This window comes from Saccopteryx bilineata, chromosome 4, assembly GCF_036850765.1.
Source record: "Saccopteryx bilineata isolate mSacBil1 chromosome 4, mSacBil1_pri_phased_curated, whole genome shotgun sequence".
Taxonomy (NCBI): Eukaryota; Metazoa; Chordata; class Mammalia; order Chiroptera; family Emballonuridae; genus Saccopteryx; species Saccopteryx bilineata.
Window position 1 is genome coordinate 54,453,858 of NC_089493.1, and position 26,430 is coordinate 54,480,287.

At 40.2% G+C, this 26,430-nt stretch overlaps 1 protein-coding gene across 2 annotated transcripts in view; it reads left to right on the plus strand.

Annotated features, from left to right (window-relative positions):
- Nucleotides 1-26,430, plus strand: part of CLPX (caseinolytic mitochondrial matrix peptidase chaperone subunit X) — a 49,185-nt gene that overhangs the window by 15,521 nt on the left and 7,234 nt on the right. Inside the window, exons 4-11 of one of the 2 annotated variants that reach the window (XM_066273598.1) lie at nucleotides 8,671-8,825; nucleotides 11,365-11,524; nucleotides 13,335-13,376; nucleotides 18,241-18,417; nucleotides 18,846-19,010; nucleotides 19,844-19,932; nucleotides 20,903-21,067; nucleotides 24,954-25,253. In XM_066273598.1, the coding sequence (XP_066129695.1) occupies nucleotides 8,671-8,825; nucleotides 11,365-11,524; nucleotides 13,335-13,376; nucleotides 18,241-18,417; nucleotides 18,846-19,010; nucleotides 19,844-19,932; nucleotides 20,903-21,067; nucleotides 24,954-25,253 (1,253 nt within the window). The remainder of the gene's footprint in view (nucleotides 1-8,670; nucleotides 8,826-11,364; nucleotides 11,525-13,334; nucleotides 13,377-18,240; nucleotides 18,418-18,845; nucleotides 19,011-19,843; nucleotides 19,933-20,902; nucleotides 21,068-24,953; nucleotides 25,254-26,430) is intronic. The other variant, XM_066273599.1, reaches the window with a different exon arrangement.

The window sequence follows — 26,430 nt, forward strand, 5'->3', positions numbered from 1 at the left end:
CTGTAAATGTAACAGTGAGATCAAGTGTGGGAAACCCTCTATATTAATCAATTCAGTTCTGAGGTGGTCCGTTTCCTTTGGGAGTTCTAATAGGGTAGGGGGATATAGAAGAAAAGAGTAAAAGAAGAATACATATATGTAATTTAGTAAGCAATGCTCTGTTGAGTCAGACACTGCTAGGCTCAGAAGTCATAGCTGAACATGACACTCACTGTTCTTGTCCAGTGGATCTTTACTACTGAGGAGTAACAGATCCTCCTTTGATTTTGTTGATCCATAATAAAAGTCTCTTCAGAATGCATCCCTTTTGAATGCAGTGGATTTTCTGTGTCTACTCATTGAAAATTGGGTCATTGTAGTTCTAAATGGTTTTGTTTAATCTCAGACTATTCATTTTGTTTGAATCTGTATTTGTTTAGTTACTAGTTCATAAACATCTTTTTATGTGCTTTTAGTTGTAGTTCTTTTGTGAATGGCTTATTTAGATAATTGTCTACTTTCTGTCACTTTTAATTAATTTTTTAAAGATTTTATTATTCATTTTTTGGGGGGGAGAGAGAAATAGAATGGGAGAAGGAGCAGGAAACATCAACTCTCATATGTGCCTTGACCAGGCAATCCCAGGGTTTCAAACTGGCAATCTCAGCATTCCAGGTAGACACTTCATTTACATTTTTAATTACCTGAGGAATATATGTGGGTATCCCCCTTTGTGAAAAAGTAGAGCATTGTAGATAAAGCTAAAGATAAATTTTTGTAGTATATTTTTATTAAACATAAAACTTTTTAAAAGCATAAATAGCAAAATATTGTTCATGTTTTTACAAATTGCTATTCCAACTCAGCAATGTCTTGGGTGTAGTCCTTTCCTTTTTAAAATTCTATTATTTTTTTTTTAATTAAAATTTTTTTTTAGAGATGAGAAATATCAATTCATAGTTGCATCACTTTAGTTGTTCGTTGATTGCTTCTTATATATGCCTTGATTACGGGGCTCCAGCTGAGCCAGTGATCCCTTGCTCAAGCCTGTGACTTTTCACCTCAAGCCAGTGACCTTGGGATCATGTTTATGATCCCACACTCAAGCTTGGCACCCTGCGCTCAAGCTGGTGAGCCTGCATTCAACCCAGATGAGCCTGCACTTAAGCTGGTGACCTGGGGGTTTCGAACCTGGGTCCGCAGTGTCCCAGGTCAATGCTCTACTGCACCACCACTGGTCAGGGTCATTTTTTTTTTTTTTTTTGCATTTTTCCAAAGCTGGAAATGGGGAGGCAGTCAGACGACAGACTCCCGCATGCGCCCGACCGGGATCCACCCGGCATGCCCACTAGGGGGCGATGCTCTGCCCCTCTGGGGTGTCGCTCTGTTGCATTCAGAGCCATTCTAGCGCCTGAGGTAGAGGCCACAGAGCCATCCTCAGCGCCCAGGCCATCTTTTTGCTCCAATGGAGCCTCGGCTGCGGGAGGGGAAGAGAGAGTCAGAGAGGAAGGAGAGGGGGAGGGGTGGAGAAGCAGATGGGAGCTTCTCCTGTGTGCCGTGGCCGGGAATCGAACCCAGGACTCCTGCACGCCAGGCCGATGCTCTACTACTGAGCCAACTGGGCAGGGCCAGGGTCATTTTTGAAATTTAAATTTTTTTATTGAGCTATCATTTATATACCATACAATTCACCCTTTGAAAGTGTATATTTCGGCCTGACCTGTGGTGGTGCAGTGGATAAAGCGTCGACCTGGAAATGCTGAGGTCGCCGGTTCAAAACCCTGAGCTTGCCTGGTCAAGGCACATATGGGAGTTAATGCTTCCAGCTCCTCCCCCTGTCTCTCTCTCCTCTCCCCTCCCTCCCTCCCTCCCTCTCTCTCTCTCTCTCTCTCTCTCTCTCTCTCCTCTCTAAAATGAATAAATTAAAAAAAAAATTTTTTTTTAAGTGTACATTTCATGGGTTTTTAGTATATTCACCAAGTTATAGTCATAACCACTGTCTAATTCAGAACATTTTCAAACCCTAAAAGAAACTCTATACTCTTTTTTTTTTGTTGTATTTTTCTGAAGTTGGAAACGGGGAGGCGGGGAGGCAGTCAGATAGACTCCCGCATGCGCCTGACCGGGATCCACCGGCACGCCCACCAGGGGGCGATGCTCTGCCCATCTGGGGCATCGCTCTATTGCAACCAGAGCCATTCTAGCGCCTGAGACAGAGGCCACAGAGCCATCCTCAGCGCCCGGGCCAACTTTGCTCCAATGGAGCCCCAGCTGCGGGAGGGGAAGAGAGAGACAGAGAGGAAGGAGAGGGGGAGGGGTGGAGAAGCAGATGGGCGCTTCTCCTGTGTGCCCTGGCCAGGAATCGAACCCGGACTTCTGCACGCCCAGCTGACACTCTACCACTGAGCCAACCTGCCAGGGCCTAACTCTATACTCTTTTAGCAGTCACTTTCTACCCTTCCCCTCCCAGCCCTGGCAACCATTAATCTATTTGTTGTCTCTATGGATTTGTCTATTCTCGGTATTTTATATACATAGAATTATATAATATGTGGCATTTTGTGTGTGGCTTCTTTTATTTAGCATGTTTTCAAGGTTCATTTGTGTTGCATTATGTATCTGTACTGCACTGCTCTTTATGGCTGAATAGTAGTATTTCATTGTTTATTCAACCATTGATGAAGATTTGGGTTGTTTCTACTTGTTGGCTATATGAATAATGCTACAGTGAACATTTGTGTACATGTTTTATTTTTACCTGTGTATATGCTTAGGAATGGAATTGCTGGGTAAACTGGTAAGTCTATGTTTAGCTTTTTAAAGAACTGCCAAACTGTTTTCCACAGATTGTACCATCCTATAACCCAATTAGCAGTGTATAAGGGTTCTAGTTTTTCCTTATCATTTTCAACACTTTACATTATCTATCTTTTTTATTGTAGCTATCACAGGGATTTGATTTACATTTTTCTTAATGAGTAATGATGTTAAACATTTTTTTCATATCTATTGCCCATTTGTATGTCTTCTTTGGAGAAAAGAATATTTAAATCTTATGTTCATTTTAAATTGGGGTTTTTTTTATTGTTGAGTTATGAGAGTTCTTTATTCTGAGTGCTAGACCCTTATTCAAATACATGATTTGTAAATATTTTCTCTCATTCTATGGGTAGTTCTTTTCTTTTGAATGCTGTATAGCAGGAATCAGTAAACTTTTGCTATAAAAGACCAAATAGTAAATATTTTAGGCTTTGTGGGCCATATGGTCTCTGTCACAATTATTCTCCTTTGTCGTTATAGAGCCAAAGCAACCACAGATAATGTAAGTGAACGAGTATGTCTGTGTTCCAGTAAAACTTTGTACTGGACACTGAGATTTGAATTTCCTATAACTTTCATTGTCATTTTTTCTAAAATGTAAAGACTATTTTTAGCTCATGGACCTTGCTATATATAGTCTATCTCACAAGTATATTTGTAGTAATTTCTGTGTTGTCTTATAGTGGTACTACTTTTCCTTGACTTCGTGGAAATAAAATACCATTCTTATAGATACCATTATGAATGTATAGGAAATCATCAGAAATTGAAATAATATCTAAGAAAGTTTTGATTATAATGACTTAAGATATGCTGTTCTTAGCCCACTTAAAAAATAACTTGTCAAACCTAAATAGTTTCTCCACTTTAAGTAGAGGCTTTAGTTTTTATTTTTATGTATATAATACTTTTATTTTTTTCATTTTTCCAAAGCTAGAAATGGGGAGGCAGTCAGACAGACTCCTGCATGCGCCTGACTGGGATCCACCTGGCATGTCCACCAGGGGGCGATACTCTGCCCCTCTGGGGCATCGCTTTGTTGCATCCAGAGCCATTCTAGCGCCTGAGGCAGAGGCCACAGAGCCATCCTCAGTGCCCGGGCCATCTTTGCTCCAATGGAGCCTCGGCTGTGGGAGGGGAAGAGAGAGACAGAGAGGAAGGAGAAGGGGAGGGGTGGAGAAGCAGATGGGTGCTTCTCCTATGTGCCCTGGCCGGGAATCAAACCCGGGACTCCTGCACACCAGGCCAACGCTCTACCACTGAGCCAACCGGCCAGGGCCTGTATATAATACTTTTTGAAGGCTTACTGCACTTACATGTCCTATAGGGTGGAATTAAAGTTTTCTGCAGTGTTTTGGAGATTTTATGTTGAACCCTGAAACTTGTTTAAAATCATGAAAAACTTTTATTCCAACAAATCTCCTAGAGTTTTTACCAAGGTAGTCTCTCTGCTATTGGTATATTATACAGGCATGTTGACTAGGATCAATATTCGGTATATCCAAGGATGTAAGATACTTGTACTAATCATTTTTTTAAAAAGTGGTTTATTGGGCGCTGGCCAGTTGTCTCAGCGGTAGAGTGTCGGCCTGGCATGTGGAAGTCCTAGGTCAAATTCCTGGTCAGGGCACACAGGAGAAGCACCTATCTGCTTCTCCACTCTTCTCCCTCTCCTTCCTCTCTGTCTCTCTCTTCCCTTTCCGCAGCCAAGGCTCCATTGGAGCAAAGTTGGCCTGGGCGCTGAGGACGGCTCCATGGCCTGCGCCTCAGGCGCTAGAATGGCTCCTGTTGCCACGGAGCAACGCCCCAGATGGGCAGAGCATTACCCCTCATGGGCATGCGGGTGGATCCTGGTTGGGAGCATGCAGGAGTCTGTCCAACTGCCTCCCTGCTTCTAACTTCAGAAAAATACAAAAAAAAAGTGGTTTATTTATCCCCTGATAATTTAACAAAGTTAGAGCTTTGCCTTTAGTTTTTTAAATAGCATTTTGTTAAATAAAATCGAATCTTTAAAAAAAAATGTATTGATTTAGAAAGAGAGAGAAATATTCATTTGTTGTTCCACTCATGCCTTCATTGGTTGATTCTTGTATGTACCCTGACTGGAGATTGAACCTGCAACCTTGGTATATTGGAATAATACTAACCAACTGAGCTACCCAACTACTTAGCCAGAGCTAAAATGGAATCTTTCAACTTGGATATATGTTGAACACGTTTCAGTGTATATATTCCAGTAGAATTTTTTTTTTTTTACAGGGACAGAGAGAGGGATAGATAGGGACAGACAGACAGGAATGGAGAGAGATGAGAAGCATCAATCATCAGTTTTTCGTTGTGACACCTTAGTTGTTCATTGATTGCTTTCTCAGATGTGCCTTGACTGTGGGCCTTCAGCAGACCGAGTAACCTCTTGCTCGAGCCAGCGACCTTGGGTCCAAGCTGGTGAGCTTTTTTTGCTCAAGTCAGATGAGCCCACGCTCAAGCTGGTGACCTCGGGGTCTCGAAGCTGGGTCCTCCGTATCCCAGTCTGACACTATCCACTGTGCCACCGCCTGGTCAGGCTATTCCAGTAGAATTTAAGGAAACTTTCAACAGTAAGCAAAGAGGGATCTGATTCATTGGTGTTAAATCTCTTTTTGCTTTGACCTAATTTCTTCAGAGAAATATTTTGTTTGTGTGTCCTCAGGCCAGATTTTCTTGTCACACAGAGGCTTCTCTGTCCTTTAATCATTGCCCTGTTTATTATCACTAACAATTGTAAGCTGGTACCTCAAAATGAAGGCATTGATGGGAAATGGTGATAAAGTATTTGGGCTTGGATTAATTGAAAGTGCTTGGAATAGCTTGATATTTTCTTTAGATAAGCATTCCCTTTTTTAGTTTAAAATGTGCTGCTAGAATTCTCCAGAATGTGTTTGTTATTTATTTTTTTATTTTTCCATTGATTTGAAAGTGAGAGAGAGAGGCATCAACTCATTGTTCACTTAGTTGTGCACTCATTGGTTGCTTCTCGTATGTGCCATGACTGGGGAACAAACCCAAAACCTTGGCTTATCTGGACAATGCTGTATTCACTGAGCCACCTTGCCAGAGTCAGAATGTATTGTTATTTTTTAGGTGAGAGGAGGGGAGATAATGAGACAGACTCCTGCATGTGCCCCAACTGGGATTCATCTGGCAACCTTGTCTGGGGCCAATGCTCGCGACTGAGCTATTTTTATTGTCTGACTCTGATTGGCTCTGACCAACCGAGCTGTCCTCAGGGCCGTGCTCACACCAATGGAGCCAATGGCTACGGGAGGGGAAGAAGGAGAGAAGGGAGCGAGGGAGTGGGGGAGAGAAGTAGATGGTTGCTTCTGTGTGCCCAGACCAGGAATTGAACCCGAGACGTCCATATGCCAGGCTGACACTCTATCCACTGAGCCACCACCATCCAGGGCCCAGAATTTTTTTTGTTGTTGTTGTAGTTGTTTTTGTATTTTTCTGAAGTGAGAAGCAGGGAGGCAGAGAGACAGACTCCTGCATGCGCCCGACTGGGATCCACCCTGCAAGCCCACTAGGGGGGCGATGTTCTGCCCATCTGGGCCATTGCTCCGTTGCAGCTGGAGCCATTCTAGTGCCTGAGGCGAGGCCATGGAGCCATCCTCAGCGCCTGGACCAACCTTCCTCAAATGGAGCCTTGGCTGTGAGAGGGGAAGAGAGAGATAGAAAGGAGAAAGGGAAGGATAGAGAAGCAGATGAGCGCTTCTCCTATGTGCCCTGGCCAGAAATGGAATCTGGTACTTCCACACGCTGGGCTGACACTCGACCACTGAGCCAACTGGCCAGGGCCCCGGAATGTTAGTTTTGATTGGCCTTGTGTTTAAGAATGAATACATAAAGCCTGACCTGTGGTGGCACACTGGATAAGGTGTTAACCTGGAATGCTGAGGTCGCCAGTTCAAAACCGTGGGCTTACCCTGTCAAAGCACATAGGAGAAGCAATGAGTTGATGCTTCCTGCTCTTCCCCTCCCTCTGCCTTTCTCCTTCTCTCCTCTCTCTAAAATCAATAAGTAAAATCTTTTTTTTTTTTTTTGTATTTTTGTATTTTTCTGAAGCTGGAAACGGGGAGAGACAGTCAGACAGACTCCCGCATGCGCCCGACCGGGATCCACCCGGCACGCCCACCAGGGGCGACACTCTGCCCACCAGGGGGCGATGCTCTGCCCCTCCGGGGCATTGCTCTGCCGCGACCAGAGCCACTCTAGCGCCTGGGGCAGAGGCCAAGGAGCCATCCCCAGCGCCCGGGCCATCTTTGCTCCAATGGAGTCTCCGCTGCGGGAGGGGAAGAGAGAGACAGAGAGGAAGGAGGGGGGGGTGGAGAAGCAAATGGGCGCTTCTCCTATGTGCCCTGGCTGGGAATCGAACCCAGGTCCCCCGCACGCCAGGCCGATGCTCTACCGCTGAACCAACTGGCCAGGGCCAATAAATAAAATCTTTAAAAAAAAAAAATTAAAGGCCTGTCCTGTGACGGGCTCATCAGCTTGAATGCAGGCTCACCAGCCTGAACACGGGGTTGCTAGCTTGACCCTGCAGGATTATAGACATGATCCCAAGGTCACAGGCTTAAGCAAAAAGTCACTGGCTCAGCTTGAGCTCCCCAGCCAAGGCACATATAAGAATCAGTGAGCAACTGAAGTGGTGCAACTATGAGCTGCTTATGTCTCTCCCTTTGTGTCTCTCTTGCTCTCTTTCTCTTGCTAAAAATAAATAAGATTAACTTTAGTGTTTGAGAAATTAAAAGACTGTCAGCCAGTCTTTTAATGAATTATATCATAAAATGGGCCCTGGCCGGTTGGCTCAGCGGTAGAGCGTCGGCCTGGCGTGCAGGGGACCCGGGTTCAATTCCCGGCCAGGGCACATAGGAGAAGCGCCCATTTGCTTCTCCACCCCCCCCTCCTTCCTCTCTGTCTCTCTCTTCCCCTCCCGCAGCCAAGGCTCCATTGGAGCAAAGATAGCCCGGGCGCTGGGGATGGCTCCTTGGCCTCTGCCCCAGGCGCTAGAGTGGCTCTGGTCCCGGCAGAGCAACGCCCCGGAGGGGCAGAGCATCGCCCGCTGGTGGGCAGAGCATTGCCCCTGGTGGGCAGAGCATTGCCCCTGGTGGGCGTGCCGGGTGGATCCCGGTCGGGCGCATGCGGGAGTCTGTCTGACGGTCTCTCCCCGTTTCAGCTTCAGAAAAATACAAAAAAAAAAAAAAAGAAAAGAATTATATCATAAAATGAAAGAACCTAGTGGAAATTAAGAAAATGTAGTTTGCTGGCCCTGGCCGGTTGGCTCAGCGGTAGAGCGTCGGCCTGGCGTGCGGGGGATCCGGGTTCGATGCCCGGCCAGGGCACACAGGAGAAGCGCCCATTTGCTTCTCCACCCCCCCCCCCCTCCTTCCTCTCTGTCTCTCTCTTCCCCTCCCGCAGCCAAGGCTCCATTGGAGCAAAGATGGCCCGGGCACTGGGGATGGCTCCTTGGCCTCTGCCCCAGGCGCTAGAGTGGCTCTGGTCGCGGCAGAGCAACGCCCCAGAGGGGCAGAGCATCGTCCCCTGGTGGGCAGAGCGTCGCCCCTGGTGGGCGTACCGGGTGGATCCCGGTCGGGCGCATGCGGGAGTCTGTCTGACTGTCTCTCCCCGTTTCCAGCTTCAGAAAAAAAAGAAAAGAAAATGTAGTTTGCTAAACTTATCTATCTTCATCACCTATCTTAGATATAAACGAGGCTGTTTGTTGTGGCTAGGGAGTGAACTACAAGCCTACTTTTTGTCAAGCACATAATTTTAATTTGCAGTGAGTCTTTGAGGTGAAACACTGGAATTATTTATCTATTGACCTTTCTTTAACAGCATCTACCCGTTTTGTGAAGTGTGAAAAATGTCATCATTTTTTTGTTGTGCTATCGGAAGCAGACTCAAAGAAAAGCATAATTAAAGAACCTGAATCAGCAGCAGAAGCTGTAAAATTGGCATTTCAACAGAAACCACCTCCTCCTCCCAAGAAGGTAAAAAGTCTTAGCTCAGTCTTACAAGCATTTTATCTTGAAAACATTTCATTTCTCTCCTCTCCCTGATTTATATTGGATCCTAATACTAGTATCTAAACATATATTGTAAGTTATTAATATGGACTATCTATATCTGGCTAAATTGTTTTTGATATTTGATGCTTAGGATTTATATATGGAATCCATTGCCTTTCATGATTACTGTATTCAGTAACAATGAAATGTAGTCAGATGATTATTAAAATAGTGTTAATACTAAATCCAAAATGACAACCTTAAAATAGAGCAAATATGGATTTATTTTTGTTAATTTAAGCACCTAAATAATGCCAGCCTGTGATCCCCCATTAAATTTGTCTATTTTGTTTGTTTATTTATTTATTTATTAAGTGAAAAATGGGGAGGCAGAGAAACAGACTCCTGCATGCGCCCCAACCGGGATCCACCTGGCAAGCCCCCCTGTGGGGTTGATGCTTTGCCCATTTGGGGCCTTTGCTCCGTTGCTCAGCAATCAAGCTATTTTAGTGCCTGAGGTGAGACCATGAAGCCATCCTCAGCACCTAGGGCCACCTTGCTGAGCCATGGCTGCAGGAGGAGAAGAGAGAGAGAAGAGAAGAGGGGTGGAGAAGCAGATGGTCGTTTCTCCTGTGTGTCCTGACTGGGAATTGAACATGGGACATCCACACACCGGGCTGGTGCTGTACTGCTGGGCCAGCTGGCCAGGGCAAATTTGGCTATTTTATGATAAACGGTGTTAGACTAACAATGGAGGTCAGTAATTTTTTCATGGCTAGTGTGCTGGCACTTTCCATTATAGTATTGTGGCTTTTGTGGTATGGGCTCTTTCCAGGAGTCTCAGACAGACTATGATTTGGCCATATGAAACACAACAGAGTGTACTACTAGCTTCATTGGGTGGGTACTTGGTGTGCACTTCTTAGAACAGGGAGCTCTGCTGCTGGGCAGTGTGCCCTGTGTTCTGGCCATGTCTCAGATGTTTGTACTCTTCAGTTATTTCTCACCCTCTGTCTCAGTATAGCTTTCTTCTACTCTGTTTAGATATCATTACATTTATCTCTTCATCCAAATGTGCTGTGGCAGATTTAATAATTCATGAGTATAATTTGTGAGGAATGAAGATTTTTTAAAACCATAATAAAATGCTTATGGTTGACAGCTAAAGAATTTATCATATAAAAATAAATAATGTAATAGAAAATATAGCTGTTGCCCTGGTGGAATAGCTTAGTCAGTTAGAAAATCATCCTGATATGCAAAGGCTGCCTGTTCGATCCCCAGTCAGGGCACATACAGAAACAGATCAGTGTTTCTGTGTCTCTCCCTCTCCCTCTCCATTAATTTGTGTAGTCTTCAGACATCTGAGTCAAAGTTCTAGAAAATAGTCAATTAAACTATTTTCCAGAGTTAGTGAATATTAATAGTTCATTTCTATTTGCTGAAAGTTGAAGAAATTTATGCCAGTTTTTAAAGCTGTTGGCAATATTCAAACATTGAATAGAGCTTTAATTTCTTCAAAGAACAAAGCTCTTCTATTGCTGTGTAGATAAATAGTAGTTTTAAAGTTAATATCTAAGAAAAGGCTAAATGTGTGTGTGTGTGACTGTTAAAACATATATATTGGTAGTATAATGGCTTTTGATTATATAATGCCTACTTTAGAAAAGGGTAGTTTTATAATGCATTGTCTCTGTGAAGACTGTTATTCATATGATTGAGAGAGGTATAGAAAGGATTGATTTTAATGATTTACATTAATAATGATACCTTTAGACTCTAGGTATTCTAAGTGACTTTAATATTAACTTTTAAAAATTAGGATCAATGGCATTGTTTATAGAATAGAAACTAGTGTAGAACTAGAAGAAGACAGTGAAACTTTCAGGGGTCGTCAAACTTTTTATAAAAACGCCCACTTTTGCAGTGCTGGTCAACCTGGTCCCTACCGCCCACTAGTGGGCGGTCCAGCTTTCATGGTGGGCCAATCGCAGCGCTGTTTGGTTGCGAGGTAGGGACCAGGTTTTAAATTTTTAAATTTTTTAGTGAAGTGGGTGGCAGGGAGGCAGAGAGACAGACTCTGCATGTGCCCTGATTGGGATCCACCCAGCAAGCCCCTTACAGGGTGATGCTCTGTCCGTGGGGCTGCTGCTCCATTGTTTGGCAACTGAACCATCTCAGTGCCTGAGGCTAGGCCATGGAGCCATCCTCAGCACCTGGGGCCAACTTGCTTGACCCATTTGAGCCATGGCCGCAGGAGGAGGAGAGAGAGAAGAGGGGGGGAAAGGTTGAGAAGCAGATGGTCACTTCTCCTGTGTGCCCTGACTGGAATCAAACCTGGGCCCTCCACATGCCAGGCCGACACTCTACTGCTGAGCCAACTGGCCAGGGCCTGGAAAATTTTTTTTATGAGTCTTTGTTCAAATTTAAAACTGGAAGCAAATATGTTCAGTGTATAACTTTTTTATGTGTGTTTTTATGATAGCTCATATTAAATTATTCATACCTAATTACTTTTCAGATTTATAACTACCTCGACAAGTATGTTGTTGGCCAGTCATTTGCTAAGAAGGTGCTTTCAGTTGCTGTGTACAATCATTATAAGAGAATATATAATAATATCCCAGCTAATCTGAGGCAACAAGCAGAGGTTGAGAAGCAGACATCATTAACACCTAGAGGTTAGTGGTTTGATACTTGGCCAAAATAGAGATTACTGTGTTTAGAAATATCTTTATTGCAATTCCTTGCTCTTGTCTTAAAATGTTTTTAGTATAATACAGTCAGGTCACTTCTTATTAGAGGATTATGAAATGATTTTGGTAATTTGCCAACAGCAACTTTTTAAAAAAGTTAATTGATATGAATAGAAAGTACCAGAGCACATTAACTGTAATTAAATACCATTTCTTAAAACCTTTGCTTTTAGATATATGTGCATGGGTTCTGAGTCACAGAGTAAAATGTATTTCTTACCGAGGGTCTCAGTGAAAAATGTTTGGAAGTCACTGGGGTAGAGGTTGAGATATCATCCTGGATTATAGACCTCACCCCAACTAGTTCTCCGTGACTCTACCATTGCAATGCTCTATGTGACTCTGAGTTCTTCTCTTTTGGGTTCAGGATACAGATTTCATCTGCCTAAGTTTGTGTGTGTACGTGTATGTACACACACGTGCATGCACGTGCATATGGAGATAATGCTTTCAGAACATATATATGACTTTCATTTTTGGGCTCCAGCTGTAGTGCACAAGGTTGGGGCAAATTTGTAAGTGATTTAAAGTATAATTCCTATTAATGATAGATTCTAATGCAGCAATAAATGATGTAATCTCAACTTATTGTGGACAATAATGTGTTATATTAATAGAATGGTTTTATTAAAAAACTGAATAGCCTGACCAGGCGGTGGCACAGTGGATAGAGCATCAGACTGGGATGCAGAAGAACCAGGTTCGAGACCCTGAGGTCGCCAGCTTAAGCGCGGGCTCATCTGGTTTGAGCAAAAGCTCACCGGCTTGAGCCCAAGGTCACTGGCTCGAGCAAGGGGTTACTCAGTCTGCTGACGGCCCATGGTCAAGGCACATATGAGAAAACAATCATTGAACAACTAAGCTGTTGCAACGCGCAACGAAAAACTAATGATTGATGCTTCTCATCTCTCCATTCCTGTCTGTCTGTCCCTGTCTACCCTCTCTCTGACTCTCTCCTCTCTGTCTCAAAAAAAACAAACAAAACAAAAACAGAAACAAAAACAAAAACTGAATAAAGTGTAAATATTTAAAATTTTGTTATTGACCATGGAGCTCTGATTTCTTAAGTAAGTCTATAGTTATCATTTTACATTATTTTAGTCATCATTATACAATTGGAGGGTGTTCTGCTGAATTCTTACTTTTATAAAACTCTAATATCTTGTGATTACTTTTAGTAGCTACTAAATATATAACTGGCTCAATGAAGACTCTTGTTGAGCTTACTGCAAAATAGTTATGGGGTAGTATCAGTTACTCTATTTTTAGAAAGTATAAGTCATAGTAACTAATGAAGAGTTGGAACCTTCATTTTTATAAAGTCCAAATAGCACTGCTTAGTAATGGAGCAAACTGATTTTCCTGGTTTCTTCAGTCAACAAATCAATAATTAAGCTGTTCTAGTTGTAGAAAAACAATTGATTATATAATATTTATAGTATGAAGGGTTTAAACTCTTATGGAAGACTTAAATTATTACTATTAAAATAGATGCCAACTTTGTATTTAACAAGTGTGAATATTAGCAACTGGATAGCCATCATTAAGTATGTTAGGTTTTTTTTTTAATATAGATAGTATGCAGCATATAGATTCTTTCATAATCTTTTGAAAGGCTTAAAAAAGTTAATGAACACATTCTTTATCTTTGTAAGGGACAAGAAGTAGATACTCTTTATTTGTTCCCCTAAACAAATATGTAATGCTTTCATGTTGCCATTTCCATCTTTCTTAGAGTTAGAAATAAGAAGACGGGAGGATGAGTACAGATTTACAAGTAAGTGACCTCTCCTCAGGTCCTCCTCTGTAATCATTCTTCCTTTTGAGATTACCTCAGTGAAGTATATTCCCAGTAGTAATGGGGACATGTATTTGCTTGTGTTTTACCAAAAAAGATGTTGTATATTACCTAAACATATATTATCATACATGTTATATATAACTTTGGAACAATTTTCCATAACTAATTTGTGTAGTTTGTATATGTTGGGTTATTTCAGATATTTGATTTTATCTTTTCTGTTGTGGCATTTTGTAAAGCATAATATAGAGAGATTAAAAAGTATTGTGTAAGCTTTTTTTTTATAAATGTAGACCTACATATTAACAGGAGTTGTATTCAATATTTGTAAAAATTTATAGCTTGCCATTTTATCTCTTTCTCTTTTCTGCCATACAGTTAGAGTTGGTCTGCATAATTATAAGTGACAGAAATGAGGAGGGGGCGATTATTTTCCAGCTACTCTTTGCCAGAAACCACATTGTTTATTCTTTGGTGTATATGAAACCTTGCAAATTATGTATAAGCCCAACTCACTGTTTCCAGCCCTGGATTGCCCCTTGAAGCATCACAGGTCTGATAGAGGGTGTGGAAGGACCTGATACATCAAGTATAGTGCCATTTTGATGTCTTGCATCTATTTGTTTGGAGAGTGATATAATTGCTGCACAGAGGGTGAAGGTTTCAGGAATATCATAAAAAGATTTACATGGCCCTTTGTTTCAGTAATTAAAATAACAAATATAAGTAAACAAATAATACACTGGTATAAACATTTTTCACTTACAAGTTTGATGCATTTGCTTTGCCTTTGACCCAAGCAGTATTATCTACTATTTGAAGCGTACTATATATATACTTTGTGCCCTGAGAACATAACCAACTAATTTACCAACTCTGGCATGAGACTTTCTTCATGATAAAATGAAGAAACAGAAAGTTCAATAGAATTAGATTACATATAAGAATGTAAGATCTACTCCTGGCCGGGTAGCTTAATTGATTAGGGCATCATCCCAATACACTGAGGTTACAGGGTTGATCCCCAGTGTCAAACAGTGAATAAATAAATACGGGGAACAACAAATTAATCCCCTTCTCTCTCCCCTTCCCCCTCCTCTGTTCTCCCCTTTCTCCCCCCCATTCTCCCCTCCCCATCTATTCCCTTCCCTCATCTCTCTCCCTTTTTCCCCTCCCCTCCCCCTCCTTTCTTCCTTCCCTTCTTCCTTCTCCCTCTCTCCCTCTAAAAAATCAATAAATAAAATTGAAGAAAAGAATGTAAGGTCTAAATAATACACTTTAAATGCATATATAATATATATTTTATAATCCAACAATATAACCAAATGTGCTGTCAATATTATATTCATAAATTTGGGCAGATGGCTAGTGAAACTAGTAGCAAAGAAAAGTCTATAGTGACTATTTTGAAAAAATACAGATTATATGTAGTGTTTTAATGTAATTTAAATGTTAACAAGTAATAGTATTTACGAACTTAGGTAAAAATTTATATATATTGATTGACTTGAAAATTAATATTTTGAAAGCTTAAATAGAATTTGTTTCCATGTATAGTTTAGTCTTATCCTACGTGGGATTTTAAGTTCTAAGTGAAAGCATTAGGCCAAAGACATATATAATCAAAATATTCTTGAAAGATTCTTTGGAAATCACATTAGATATCAAATACTATATAATAAGACTGGTGACTGATAGTAGAAGTACCCCATGCCATAAAAATTTACAATCTGTATTTGGGACAAAGTGACTGGGAACTGGGAGTGGGACATTATACGGGTCTCATTCATGAGCTTCTTGATTTCTTTGTATCCCAGGTCTTGTTCATGAGCTTGTTCATTTCTTTGTACAAAAAGAAGAGAAAACCCACTAAAAACAAAAAAGACTGATGGTTTTTTCTCCATCATTGGAACATATATTTTTCTTAAGTTGAGCACCAGGTGAAATATACTGCTCACAAAAATTAGGGGATATTTCAAAATGAATATGAAGCAATTAAAAAAAAGCATTTGATTTTTTTTATTAAACAAGAACATCAGAAAAGCAAACAAGTCAAAGAAAGTTGTTCAATTATGCAAATGAGATGCAAAACCAACTTTTAATTCATTGGTGAAATGCACTATACAAAAGGCTGAAAGTACTGGAGTATCTGCACGTTCCCTGATCCCCTAATTTTTTGTGAGTGGTGTAGTTGGCTTGCATTTAAGGGCTATATTATAGAAATACTTAAAAAACTAGCTGAATAGCAATGCTAATAGCAAAATCTTCTATGATGCTTATAAAACTGTCTTACCAGGCACTCTTCTAAGTGTTTTACCTATATTAACTCATTTAATCTTCCCAACCTCTTGTAAGACAGAAACTTATTTTCACCCTCATTTTACAGATGAGAAAACTGAAGCGCACAGAAATTTTAAGTAGTTTGTCCACGGTCATACAGCTGATGAATTAGTTATGCAGCTAACTACTATACTGTCTGCCTGTTCATAGTCCTCATTATAGACCGTTGTTTATGCAGTGAGCGATATGCAGAAACAGGACTAAAAGAATGTGGCATATTTTCATAAAATGTAATGATTAACATCATCTAGGTTCTGCACTATTTAAATTCTTTAACTTAAATCATTTTTAAAAACTTTTTATTTAGAAAATTAAATTTAACAGGGTGACATTGATGAATAAGAGTATAATAGGTTTCAGGTAAACATTTCTATAGCATTTGAACTGTTGATTATGTTGTATACCCATCACCCAAAGTCAAGTCATTTTTCGTCACCTTATATTTGTCCCTCTTTACACTCTTCCCCTCACTGCCTCCCCCCTTCAACCTAAATCACTGAGGAAGTCAAATACATGCATCATGCGTCTTAGTTGTAGTTAATATGCTTCTTGCAATTTTATTCAAATTATTTACCTAAATCATTTGTTTGTAGTTGGGAAAACACCTACATTGGACCCAAGCTGCTTCTTAGTTTGTTAAAATTCCTAACTAGATTTTTCGGAAATTTTTTAAAAAAGCAAACAGTTTTGGCCCTGGCCGGTTGGCTCAGTGGTAGAGCTTCGGCCTGGCGTGCAGGGGTACCGGGTTCGATTCCGGACCAGGGCACACAGGAGAAGCGCCCATCTGCTTCTCCACCCCTCCCCCTCCCCCTCTCCTTCCTCTCTGTCTCTCTCTTCCCCTCCGGCAGCTGAGGCTCCATTGGAGCAAAGATGGCCCCGCTGCTGGGGATGGCTCCTTGGCCTCTGCCCCAGGCGCTGGAGTGGCTCTGGTCGCGACAGAGCGACGCCCCGGAGGGGCAGAGCATCGCCCCCTGGTGGGCGTGCCGGGTGGATCCTGGTCGGGCGCATGCGGGAGTCTGTCTGACTGTCTCTCCCCGTTTCCAGCTTCAGAAAAAAAAATGCAAAAAAAAAAAAATAAATAAATAGATAAAAGATATTTTAAAAAAAAGCAAACAGTTTTGCTAGGGACAACTAGTTAACTAACTGCACTCAAATAAGGAACTGCATTTTTTTTTTTTGGCCTGGTGTGGATTGTAATGAAGCATAGCATTGTGAATTAGTCAGTAATTCTCAAATGTAGCACAATTCAATTTAAATTTATTAAATGCCTATTACTTTTGATGAATAGAATAACCCTTTATCTTAAGTGTGACCACTAAGATAGTTTTAAAGTGTGACAGCCCAGATGGCCTGATCTGTGGTGGCACAGTGGATAAAACATCAACCTGGAACGCTGAGGTTGCTGGTTCGAAACTCTGGACTTGGCCCAGTCAAGGCACATAACGGGAGTTCGTGCTTCCTGCTCCTCCCCCCTTTCTCTCTCTCTAAAATGAATGAATTCTTAAAAAAATAAAAAATAAATAAAAAATAAAGTGACAGCCAGATGGACTAGGACCATAATAATAGTTGTGTCTGCTGGACATCTATCTACTGTTTTAAAACAATAATGCATTGGAAAATACTGATATTCTTAACCCATTTATTAAGAACAACTTAAAAATAAATTCAGAAAATATAAGCAAGTATGATATGAGCACAAAAGCCTGAAATGCTGAGAACCAGGAGTGATATGGATATTTATATAAGTCTGGACAATTGAAAATACTATTGGGATTCTTTCCTTCAGTCAAGGGAGAGTGAGAATAAAATTTTATTGTTTATTTTTGTTTTAGGAATCTGCTGATAAACCGATAGATAGTTCACCAGCAGTATCAATCCTATCATAGTTAAGTGTTGTATCTTTAATAAAGGGACTAGAAAGATCCAGTTGAGATCCTATAAATCCAATTCAGACAAGGCCAGGGATAGTGAGTCTTACCATATCTGGTTTCCCTGGTAGACTCACAGAATTATTCTTAGATGCTAAAGAGACTGTATATTCTTACACCTCCCACAACCATGTTTTTGAAATTGGTAGGAAAGCAATTATTACCACTTTATAAATTAGGAAACAGCACTAAGTTTGTATGACTTGCCTCAAATCATATAGCCATTTAGAGACAAAAGAAGGATCAAAACTAAAGCTTTCTGACTTCTAGCACTGTTCTCTTTCCTTTATACTGTTTTCCCTTGAGTGAAAGGGCATTCTTCATATAGGCTTACATAAATAAGAAGAGGAGTTTAAAGATAATTCATCCCCTTTGCTTGAGGTTCCCTGAGTAATCGTGTCTTGTAAATTTGTTACTAGATAATTGGAAATTTTCTTTCTTTTTAGGTAAGACATTGTCAAAAGATTTAAATTTTTCTAAGTAAGTGATAAGTTTTAGATAAAAGATTTTATTGGGCATTTTTTCAAGTAAAATCAAATGAAGTTCTAGTAATTTCTTTGGCATTTTTTCAGAATTACTTCAGATTGCTGGGATTAGTCCACATGGCAATGCTTTAGGGGCATCAGTGCAGCAACAGGTAAATCAGCAGATGCCTCAGGAAAAACGAGGAGGAGAAGTATTGGATTCCTCCCATGATGACATAAAACTTGAAAAGAGTAATATATTGCTGCTTGGACCAACTGGGTCAGGTAAATAACTTCCTGAAAAAATGTACTGTTCATTTTTAAAAATACAATGTAAATGATTCTGTAACCTGTGTTTTGTGATGGGGAGATCCTGGCTCTTGAGAAGAATCGAAGGCTAATCTTATGCATACATTATCACTATTTCTGCATAGACTTCCAAATGAATTTGAGGCATTGGTATTGCCCTTAATACCAGTTTCTAACATTTTAACAAAGATAATAAAAGTAACGTACCATTGCCCTTAATACCAATGTCTAACATTTTAACAAAGATAATAAAAGTTTAGTAACATACCATTAGGTCTGAATAATAGTGGAGAAAAGATGTGATTTTTTTATTGTATACTATTCACATTTATTTCTCATTTTTTAGAGAATTTGTATGTCAGCGTATTTTTACTAAACTTTTTGTTACTGTTTTCTATTTGTAGGTAAAACTCTGCTGGCACAAACTCTAGCTAAATGCCTTGATGTCCCTTTTGCTATCTGTGACTGTACAACTTTGACTCAGGCTGGATATGTAGGTGAAGATATTGAATCTGTAATTGCCAAACTGCTCCAAGATGCCAATTATAATGTAGAAAAAGCACAGCAAGGTATGTTTTCAGCATAGCTCGTCTGTCCCCAGATGTAGTCTATTGAGAAAACAGTCTAATATTAAGAGCTAATACAATTCTTATTTTGAATCAAGGAGTAAAATTCTATAATTATATAAAAGTAGCTCTGTTAAACATTTTCTAGTATACTGAGGGCCAAAAGTTTGCTTTGTTTTGTCGTCATTAGGTGACTACTAGAGTAAAAACTGGCTAAATTACTATTTTATTAGGTCCTTAATACTGTCGTTGTGTTTGGTGTTCTGACTCTCCTCTAGACCTCTAATGCTAGGGTGGGGTGGGGAGGGGGACAAGGGCATGGGCAGGAAAGTGCAGGATGAATCTAGAAACAGAATAGCCTGTTGTCCTATAGGATGTCATAGCTACTGCATTTCTCCTTTCCCCATGTATCACCTGTCCTTGTTTACATGAAGAGCTTGACAGTTTCCTGTCCAAATTCCTTTGAGACAATAATATAGTTGGGAAAGAGTAAGCCAAAGTTTTGCTAGTATCAGCACTGCGTGTACCTCCTGCTTCTACGCTAGACATCTGTCTCAGCTCCTAGCATAAAGACCCTGAAAACATCAGTGGGGTAGATAACTATTGTTAGAGAGAATTGGTTATCATAACCAACTGATATTATATAAATGATAAAAAAGTTGTAGAAAATGATGAATAGGAGAGATAGTGGTATATTTTTATAACATTAAGCCATTGAATAGGTGAAGTGTGAAAGATCAAATAAATTTGTTCTCTGGCTACCTAGTCTTTTAAAGCTCACGTTGTCTTGTGTATATCTTTTTCATATTATAAATAGATTCCTCCTTAAATTATAGGAATTGTCTTTCTGGATGAAGTAGATAAGATTGGCAGTGTGCCAGGCATTCATCAGTTACGGGATGTAGGTGGAGAAGGCGTTCAGCAAGTAAGCAGTTGAATATTTTGTTCAAGCCCACTAAAAGGAAGGGAATACATCAACCTCCCAATATTGTACGTTTGGTTTCATATTCAATTAGATTCTGTTTTGTTTATTTTTTCCAACCCCAGCTCCACGTACCATTTTAAAGTACTTCGGATCCTAAGAGAAAGCTATTGACAATATTAAATACCAAATTATCTTTCTTAGGAAATGAAAAGTATTTTAAAGAACAGAAAAAAATGAAATTTAATTTTTGTTGGTTTTATTCCTCAAAGGCCCAGTTAAACATTTCTAGAGGAGCCTTAAAAGTTCTGGTTCTAATGAGACACAAATAAACTATATAAATGTATCTCATTCTTTTTACTGAGTTAGATAGGATAAAATAGTGTTTCATTCCTTGTAGTATCATAATTGAAGTCTTAATGATATGTTGGTCAAATGACCTTTTACTGGTAACTAATTATGACAAACTACAGAATAAGGAAAATTTTTTTCTTCTTTTTCACCAAGACATAGAGAGTTACAATTACAATTTTAAAATATGCTAGATAATTTTTTATAAAGGCATAATATAGATATTCTCAAAGGTTAACACTAGGAATAGAATAAAATTTTTATTTATATGTAAGACAAATCTATATTTTCAAATTTTGAATGTTCCCACAAATGTGGATACCTTCTTGTAGAGTCATAGTTCTGTATGTCAGAATTATGTCTTCACCGTCAAAAACAACCTCTCAGTTAATGGTTTCCCAAATGCATCAGGAGTCCTGTAATTATTCCAAATAAATTTATAAATTATTAATGTGATAGACGCATTAGATTTTCATGTTAGTTGTAGAAATTTAGGAGTTTTCTTTAGTTATGCTCATTGACCATAACCACATATTATTTTCCCCATTGAATCCCATTATCTAAAGTAGAATAAATGATACATTTGTATGATGATGCTCTAAATCATTCATTCTTTATTTAGGGCTTATTAAAACTACTAGAAGGCACAATAGTCAATGTTCCAGAAAAGAATTCCCGCAAGCTACGTGGAGAAACGGTACAAGTTGATACAACAAACATCCTGTTTGTTGCGTCTGGTGCTTTCAATGGTTTAGATAGAATCATCAGCAGGAGGAAAAATGAAAAGGTAAGTTTTTCTGAGGGGTTACTGGGATAGAGAGCATCTGTTCAGAGGATAGACACTCAGTTTCCATTCTCATATCTGCTGGCTGCCAGCTGTGAATATTTTCTTTTTCAATTGTGAATTTTTAAGAGTTAGGTTTTCTTAGAGCATACCAGAAATACATTTCTAGGTTTTTTTATTTTATTTCAGAGTAGTAAATGCGAAGATTTCTAAATATCATCTATATATGGGCATTTTTAAAGTATAACTTGATTTCATATTTATATTTCATTTAAGGAGTTACTTTATTAGGTACTGTATCAGTAAAATTTCTATTCATTCCTCTCTCAATTCACTGAAGCCCAGTAAAGAGCTTGTCTCCATTGGCCCAGCTGATAGATCACTGCTGATATTCACAAATGTAAGGAAGCAGTTTGGGGATTGGAGGAAAGGTTGTAAATACCTTTTTTATAGATGCTTCTTAAACATTCTTATAAACCTTGATTTTAACTGGAACTTACTTATTGTATCCTCAAGGTACATGGCCAGTACTATTTGTTGATAGATTATAATAAAACATATTATCAACATAGAATCCCAAAAGGCCTGTATTTTCTGTGTCTTTGTGTTTTACATAATGACTAGCCACAAACAATTTCTTTTACATAACAATGTTCTACCTAAATGAATACAGCTTTGCTGTATCATTTGCTTTAAGTCTCTCTCCTTGGCTTTGCATGCACTAGTTTCAGTAGTTTAGTAGTAGTAAAAATATAATGCTGCTATTGGGAAGGTTGCCTGTGGTAATTCCTTTGCATAGTCTAGATGAGAAACTATTGTACAATTACTAACAGAGCCATGCAATGCTGTTTTATTATTCCTCAGTACCAGGTCTTATTCAGTATGGATCAAGTTATATTTTCTACTTTTCATATTATTAATTTGGATTATTTGCTTCTGAAATTCTATATAAATTAGCCTAACAAATTTGAAATTGTTTGTGTGTGTGTTTGTGTGAGTATGAAAGAAAGAGAGAAAGATAACTTTATATTTGAAATTCTGTAACCAAAGGCAGAAAGGCAGGGACCATGTTCTGATATTTATAATTAACAATTCCAGCCCTGGCTGGTTGGCTCTGTGGTAGAGTGTCAACTGGGCATGTGGATGTCCTGAGTTCGATTCCCAGTCAGGGCACACAGGAGAAGCACCCATCTACTTCTCCACCCTTCCCCCTCTCTTTTATCTCTCTCTCTCTCTTCCCCTCTCACAGCCAAGGCTCCATTGGAGCAAAGTTGGCCAGGGCGCTGAGGAAGGCTCCATGGCCTCCACCTCAGGTGCTAGAGTCTTTCCGGTTGCAACAGAGCAGTTGCCCAGATGAGCAGAGCATCACCCCCTAATGGGCATGTGGGGTGGATCCCTGTTGAGCGCATGCAGGAGTCTATCTCTTTGCCTCCCTGCTTCTCACTTCAGAAAAATAAAAATTAAAAAAAAATTGTCAAAAAATTTGAAGCTAAAATATGTAGAAAAGAACAGTTAAAATTGGCCCTGGCCGGTTGGCTCAGTGGTAGAGCGTCGGCCTGGTGTGCAGGAGTCCGGGTTCGATTCCCGGCCAGAGCACACAGGAGAAGCGCCCATCTGCTTCTCCACCCCTCCCCCTCTCCTTCCTCTCTGTCTCTCTCTTCCCCTCCCACAGCCAAGGCTCCATTGGAGCAAAGTTGGCCCGGGAGCTGGGGGTGGCTTTATGGCCTCTGCCTCAGGCGCTAGAATGGCTCTGGTTGCAACGGAGCAACACCCCAGATGGGCAGAGCATCGCCCCCTGGTGGGCATGCCGGGTGGATCCCGGTCGGGTGCATGCGGGAGTCTGTCTGACTGCCTCCCCTTTTCCAACTTCAGAAAAATACAAAAAAAAAAAAAGAAGAAGAACAGTTAAAATTAATGTGAGTAAAAAGTTCAGAAACACATAAAAGGTAGGTTTAGGTCATATGAGGTCTTCAGGACAGACAGATTAAAAAAAAAGTTTGTCACGAATTTTTTTTTTTTTTTTTTTTTTTACAGAGACAGAGAGTCAAAGAGAGGGATAGATAGGGACAGACAGACAGGAACGGAGAGAGATGAGAAGCATCAATCATCAGTTTTTCGTTGTGACACCTTAAGTTGTTCATTGATTGCTTTCTCATATGTGCCTTGATGGTGGGCCTTCAGCAAACCGAGTAACCCCTTGCTCGAGCCAGCGACCTTGGGTCCAAGTTGGTGAGCTTTTTGCTCAAACCAGATGAGCCTGCGCTCAAGTTGGCGACCTCGGGGTCTCGAACCTGTGTCCTTCCGCATCCCAGTCCGACACTCTATCCACTGCGCCACCACCTGGTCAGGCTGTCACGGATTTTTATGAAAAGGAGACAGGCATAAGAATCTTCAACAGCCTGACCTGTGGTGGCGCAGTGGATAAAGTGTCAACCTGGAAATGCTGAGGTTGCCGGTTCAAAATCCTGGGCTTGCCTGGTCAAGGCACATATGGGAGTTGATACTTCCTGCCCCCCCCCTTCTCTATAATAAGTAAATAAAATCTTTAAAAAAAAAAAAAGAATCTTTAACAGTGATTTTATAGAGGATTAAACACATCCATGTGGCTATTTTATCAATCCTTGTTGAAAGCCAGGGGTACAATATTAAATAATATACTTGAATTCCAAACATATCAAAGTGCTTGCAGCCCTAAGTTTTATTCCTCTAGCTCATGCCCTCCACTTCCTCAGTCTAGTTGGCAAAACATATTCATCCTTCAAGACTTGGTCTGTTAAGTGATTAGGCAATTTCTCTGTGAAGGCTTTCTTTACCTCTTACTCTCTCTCCTCTGTAGGTGCCTTTTTTCCTCCTTTCTACTTCATTGTTTCCTGTACAGTTGTCCTTTATTGCACCTATGATACTTGAATAACTTTAAGTGTTCTCTAAATAAGCCCTTTTAGGGTAAGGACTGTGGTCAGTTTGTGTCCCCGGTATCTTATAATAATGCTTAATTTTTATATAATAAATATGTATATACTTATTACTATATATAATACATGCTTATTAATAAGTGCTCAAATTACTGAATTAAAGGTATTTTGCTTTCTGATACACTAACTGTTCATGTACACAGCTTAGAGAATCAGAGAATTGATTTTTAACTTAGGCTATTTTTTCACACATCATGTGCTTACACTTTTGCCAAAAGCTATATATCATATCAAAATTAAACTTTCTTATGATTGCCTAGACTAGTATAGTTCTTTTATATTGACTGAAGTAAGATTCATACACCTTCAATATCCAATCTTTTATAGCAAAGTTAGCATCCTTATTTGTCATCTTTATAGGTTCTTTATAAAAATCTAATCTTGTTATTCTAATTCATTGGTAGCTGTATGCAATCCCAAATCATGATTTTAATAGAACAGTTAGCAGTGACTAATAAGGCTGCTTGTTCCATAGGCATTACTCCTATTTACATTATTACAAAATTAACTTTCTTACACAATAATTACTATCTCTGTTTTCACAGTTCTTACACATTTTGGAAACCACATTAGTTCAGAGATCTCACAAAATCCCAGCAATATCATTATCTGTGTTCTAAGGGACTTCCCTTCATAATTCTTACTTACCTACTTTTACTAGATATCATTCTTTGAGAGTTGGTTACTATATAGTGGTACGTTCTCAATTCTGAAGGCAGGTAGACTTGAGTTCGAATCCTGTCTTTACCACAATAGCTTGGTCAAGGTACTTCTCTAGTCCCATTTGTTTCATTTGTAAAATGTGAATGATAATAGAACTTTTTCTGTTGCAAAGATCACATGAGATGTGCATGCAAAGTACTTAGTGTATTTCAACTTTATTCTGCTGTTTATAATATCCACCTGTTCTTCTGCAGTATCTTGGATTTGGAACACCATCTAATCTGGGAAAAGGCAGAAGGGCTGCCGCTGCTGCAGACCTTGCCAATCGAAGTGGGGAATCAAATACTCACCAAGACATTGAAGAAAAAGATCGATTATTACGTCATGTAGAAGCCAGAGATCTCATTGAATTTGGCATGATTCCTGAGTTTGTGGGAAGGTTGCCTGTGGTAGTTCCTTTGCATAGCCTAGATGAGAAAACACTTGTACAAATACTAACTGAACCACGTAATGCTGTTATTCCGCAGTACCAGGCCTTATTCAGCATGGATAAGGTAAGATTTTTATTTTTCATACTTAGTTAATTTATGGGTTTTTGCTGTTGAAACTACATAAATTAGCATAAGAAATAAAAAAGTAGGCCCTGGCTGGTGGATAGAGTGTCAGCCCAGCATATGGACATTCCGGATTCGATCCCCAGTCAGGGCACACAAGGGAAGCAAACCATCTGCTTCTCTCCCCCCCTTCTCCATTTGTTCCCTCTTCCTCTCATAGCTGGTGGTTTGATTGGTTTGAGCATGGCCCTGGGCCCTGAGGATAGCTCGGTTGGCCTGAGCATCGGCCTCAGGCATTGAGGATAGCTTGGTTAATTTGAGCATCTGCCTCAGATGAAGGTTGCTGGTGAATCCCAGTCAGGATGCATGTGGCTGTCTGCCTCATTATCTCCCCTTCTCTTACTTAAAAGAAAATACAAACAAAGATAAAAATAAATAAAAAAGCAGTCCTGTTCATTTGGAATACCAACCTATTCCACACTAAATATAGATCTAGGAATCAGATAAGGTACATTTTTGTTGTATTAGACGTTTAGGAGTTGCCTTTGTTTTTTCTTAAACTCTTCATTGTAGTTTAAAGTCCAAAAACATATAAATGAATGAATGAATGAATAAATGATTCTACCAGCCTATTATTCTCAACCCCTCAAGCCAGACACACAGGATTGTCCTTTCAGCCTTGATATTCTAAATGCTGTTTTTGTTATATACTGTGTATACTTTTATATACCATACTTTTTTCTATGAAGTTTTATTAGCTCCCACATCCGCTTCTCTGGAGCCAGGTGCATGGAGGTCATTCAAGCCCACACAACCAGTCTGATAACAAATGTTTTGGGGTGTTTTTTTTTGTATTTTTCTGAAGCTGGAAACGGGGAGAGACAGTCAGATAGACTCTCACATGCACCAGACCGGGATCCACCCGGCACGCCCACCAGGGGCTACGCTCTGCCCACCAGGGAGCGATGCTCTGCCCCTCCGGGGCGTCACTTTGCCACGACCAAAGCCACTCTAGCGCCTGGGGCAGAGGCCAAGGAGCCATCCCCAGCGCCTGGGCCATCTTTTGCTCCAATAGAGCCTTGGCTGAGGGAGGGGAAGAGAGAGACAGAGAGGAAGGGGGGGGGGTGGAGAAGCAAATGGGCACGTCTCCTGTGTGCCCTGGCCGGGAATCGAACCC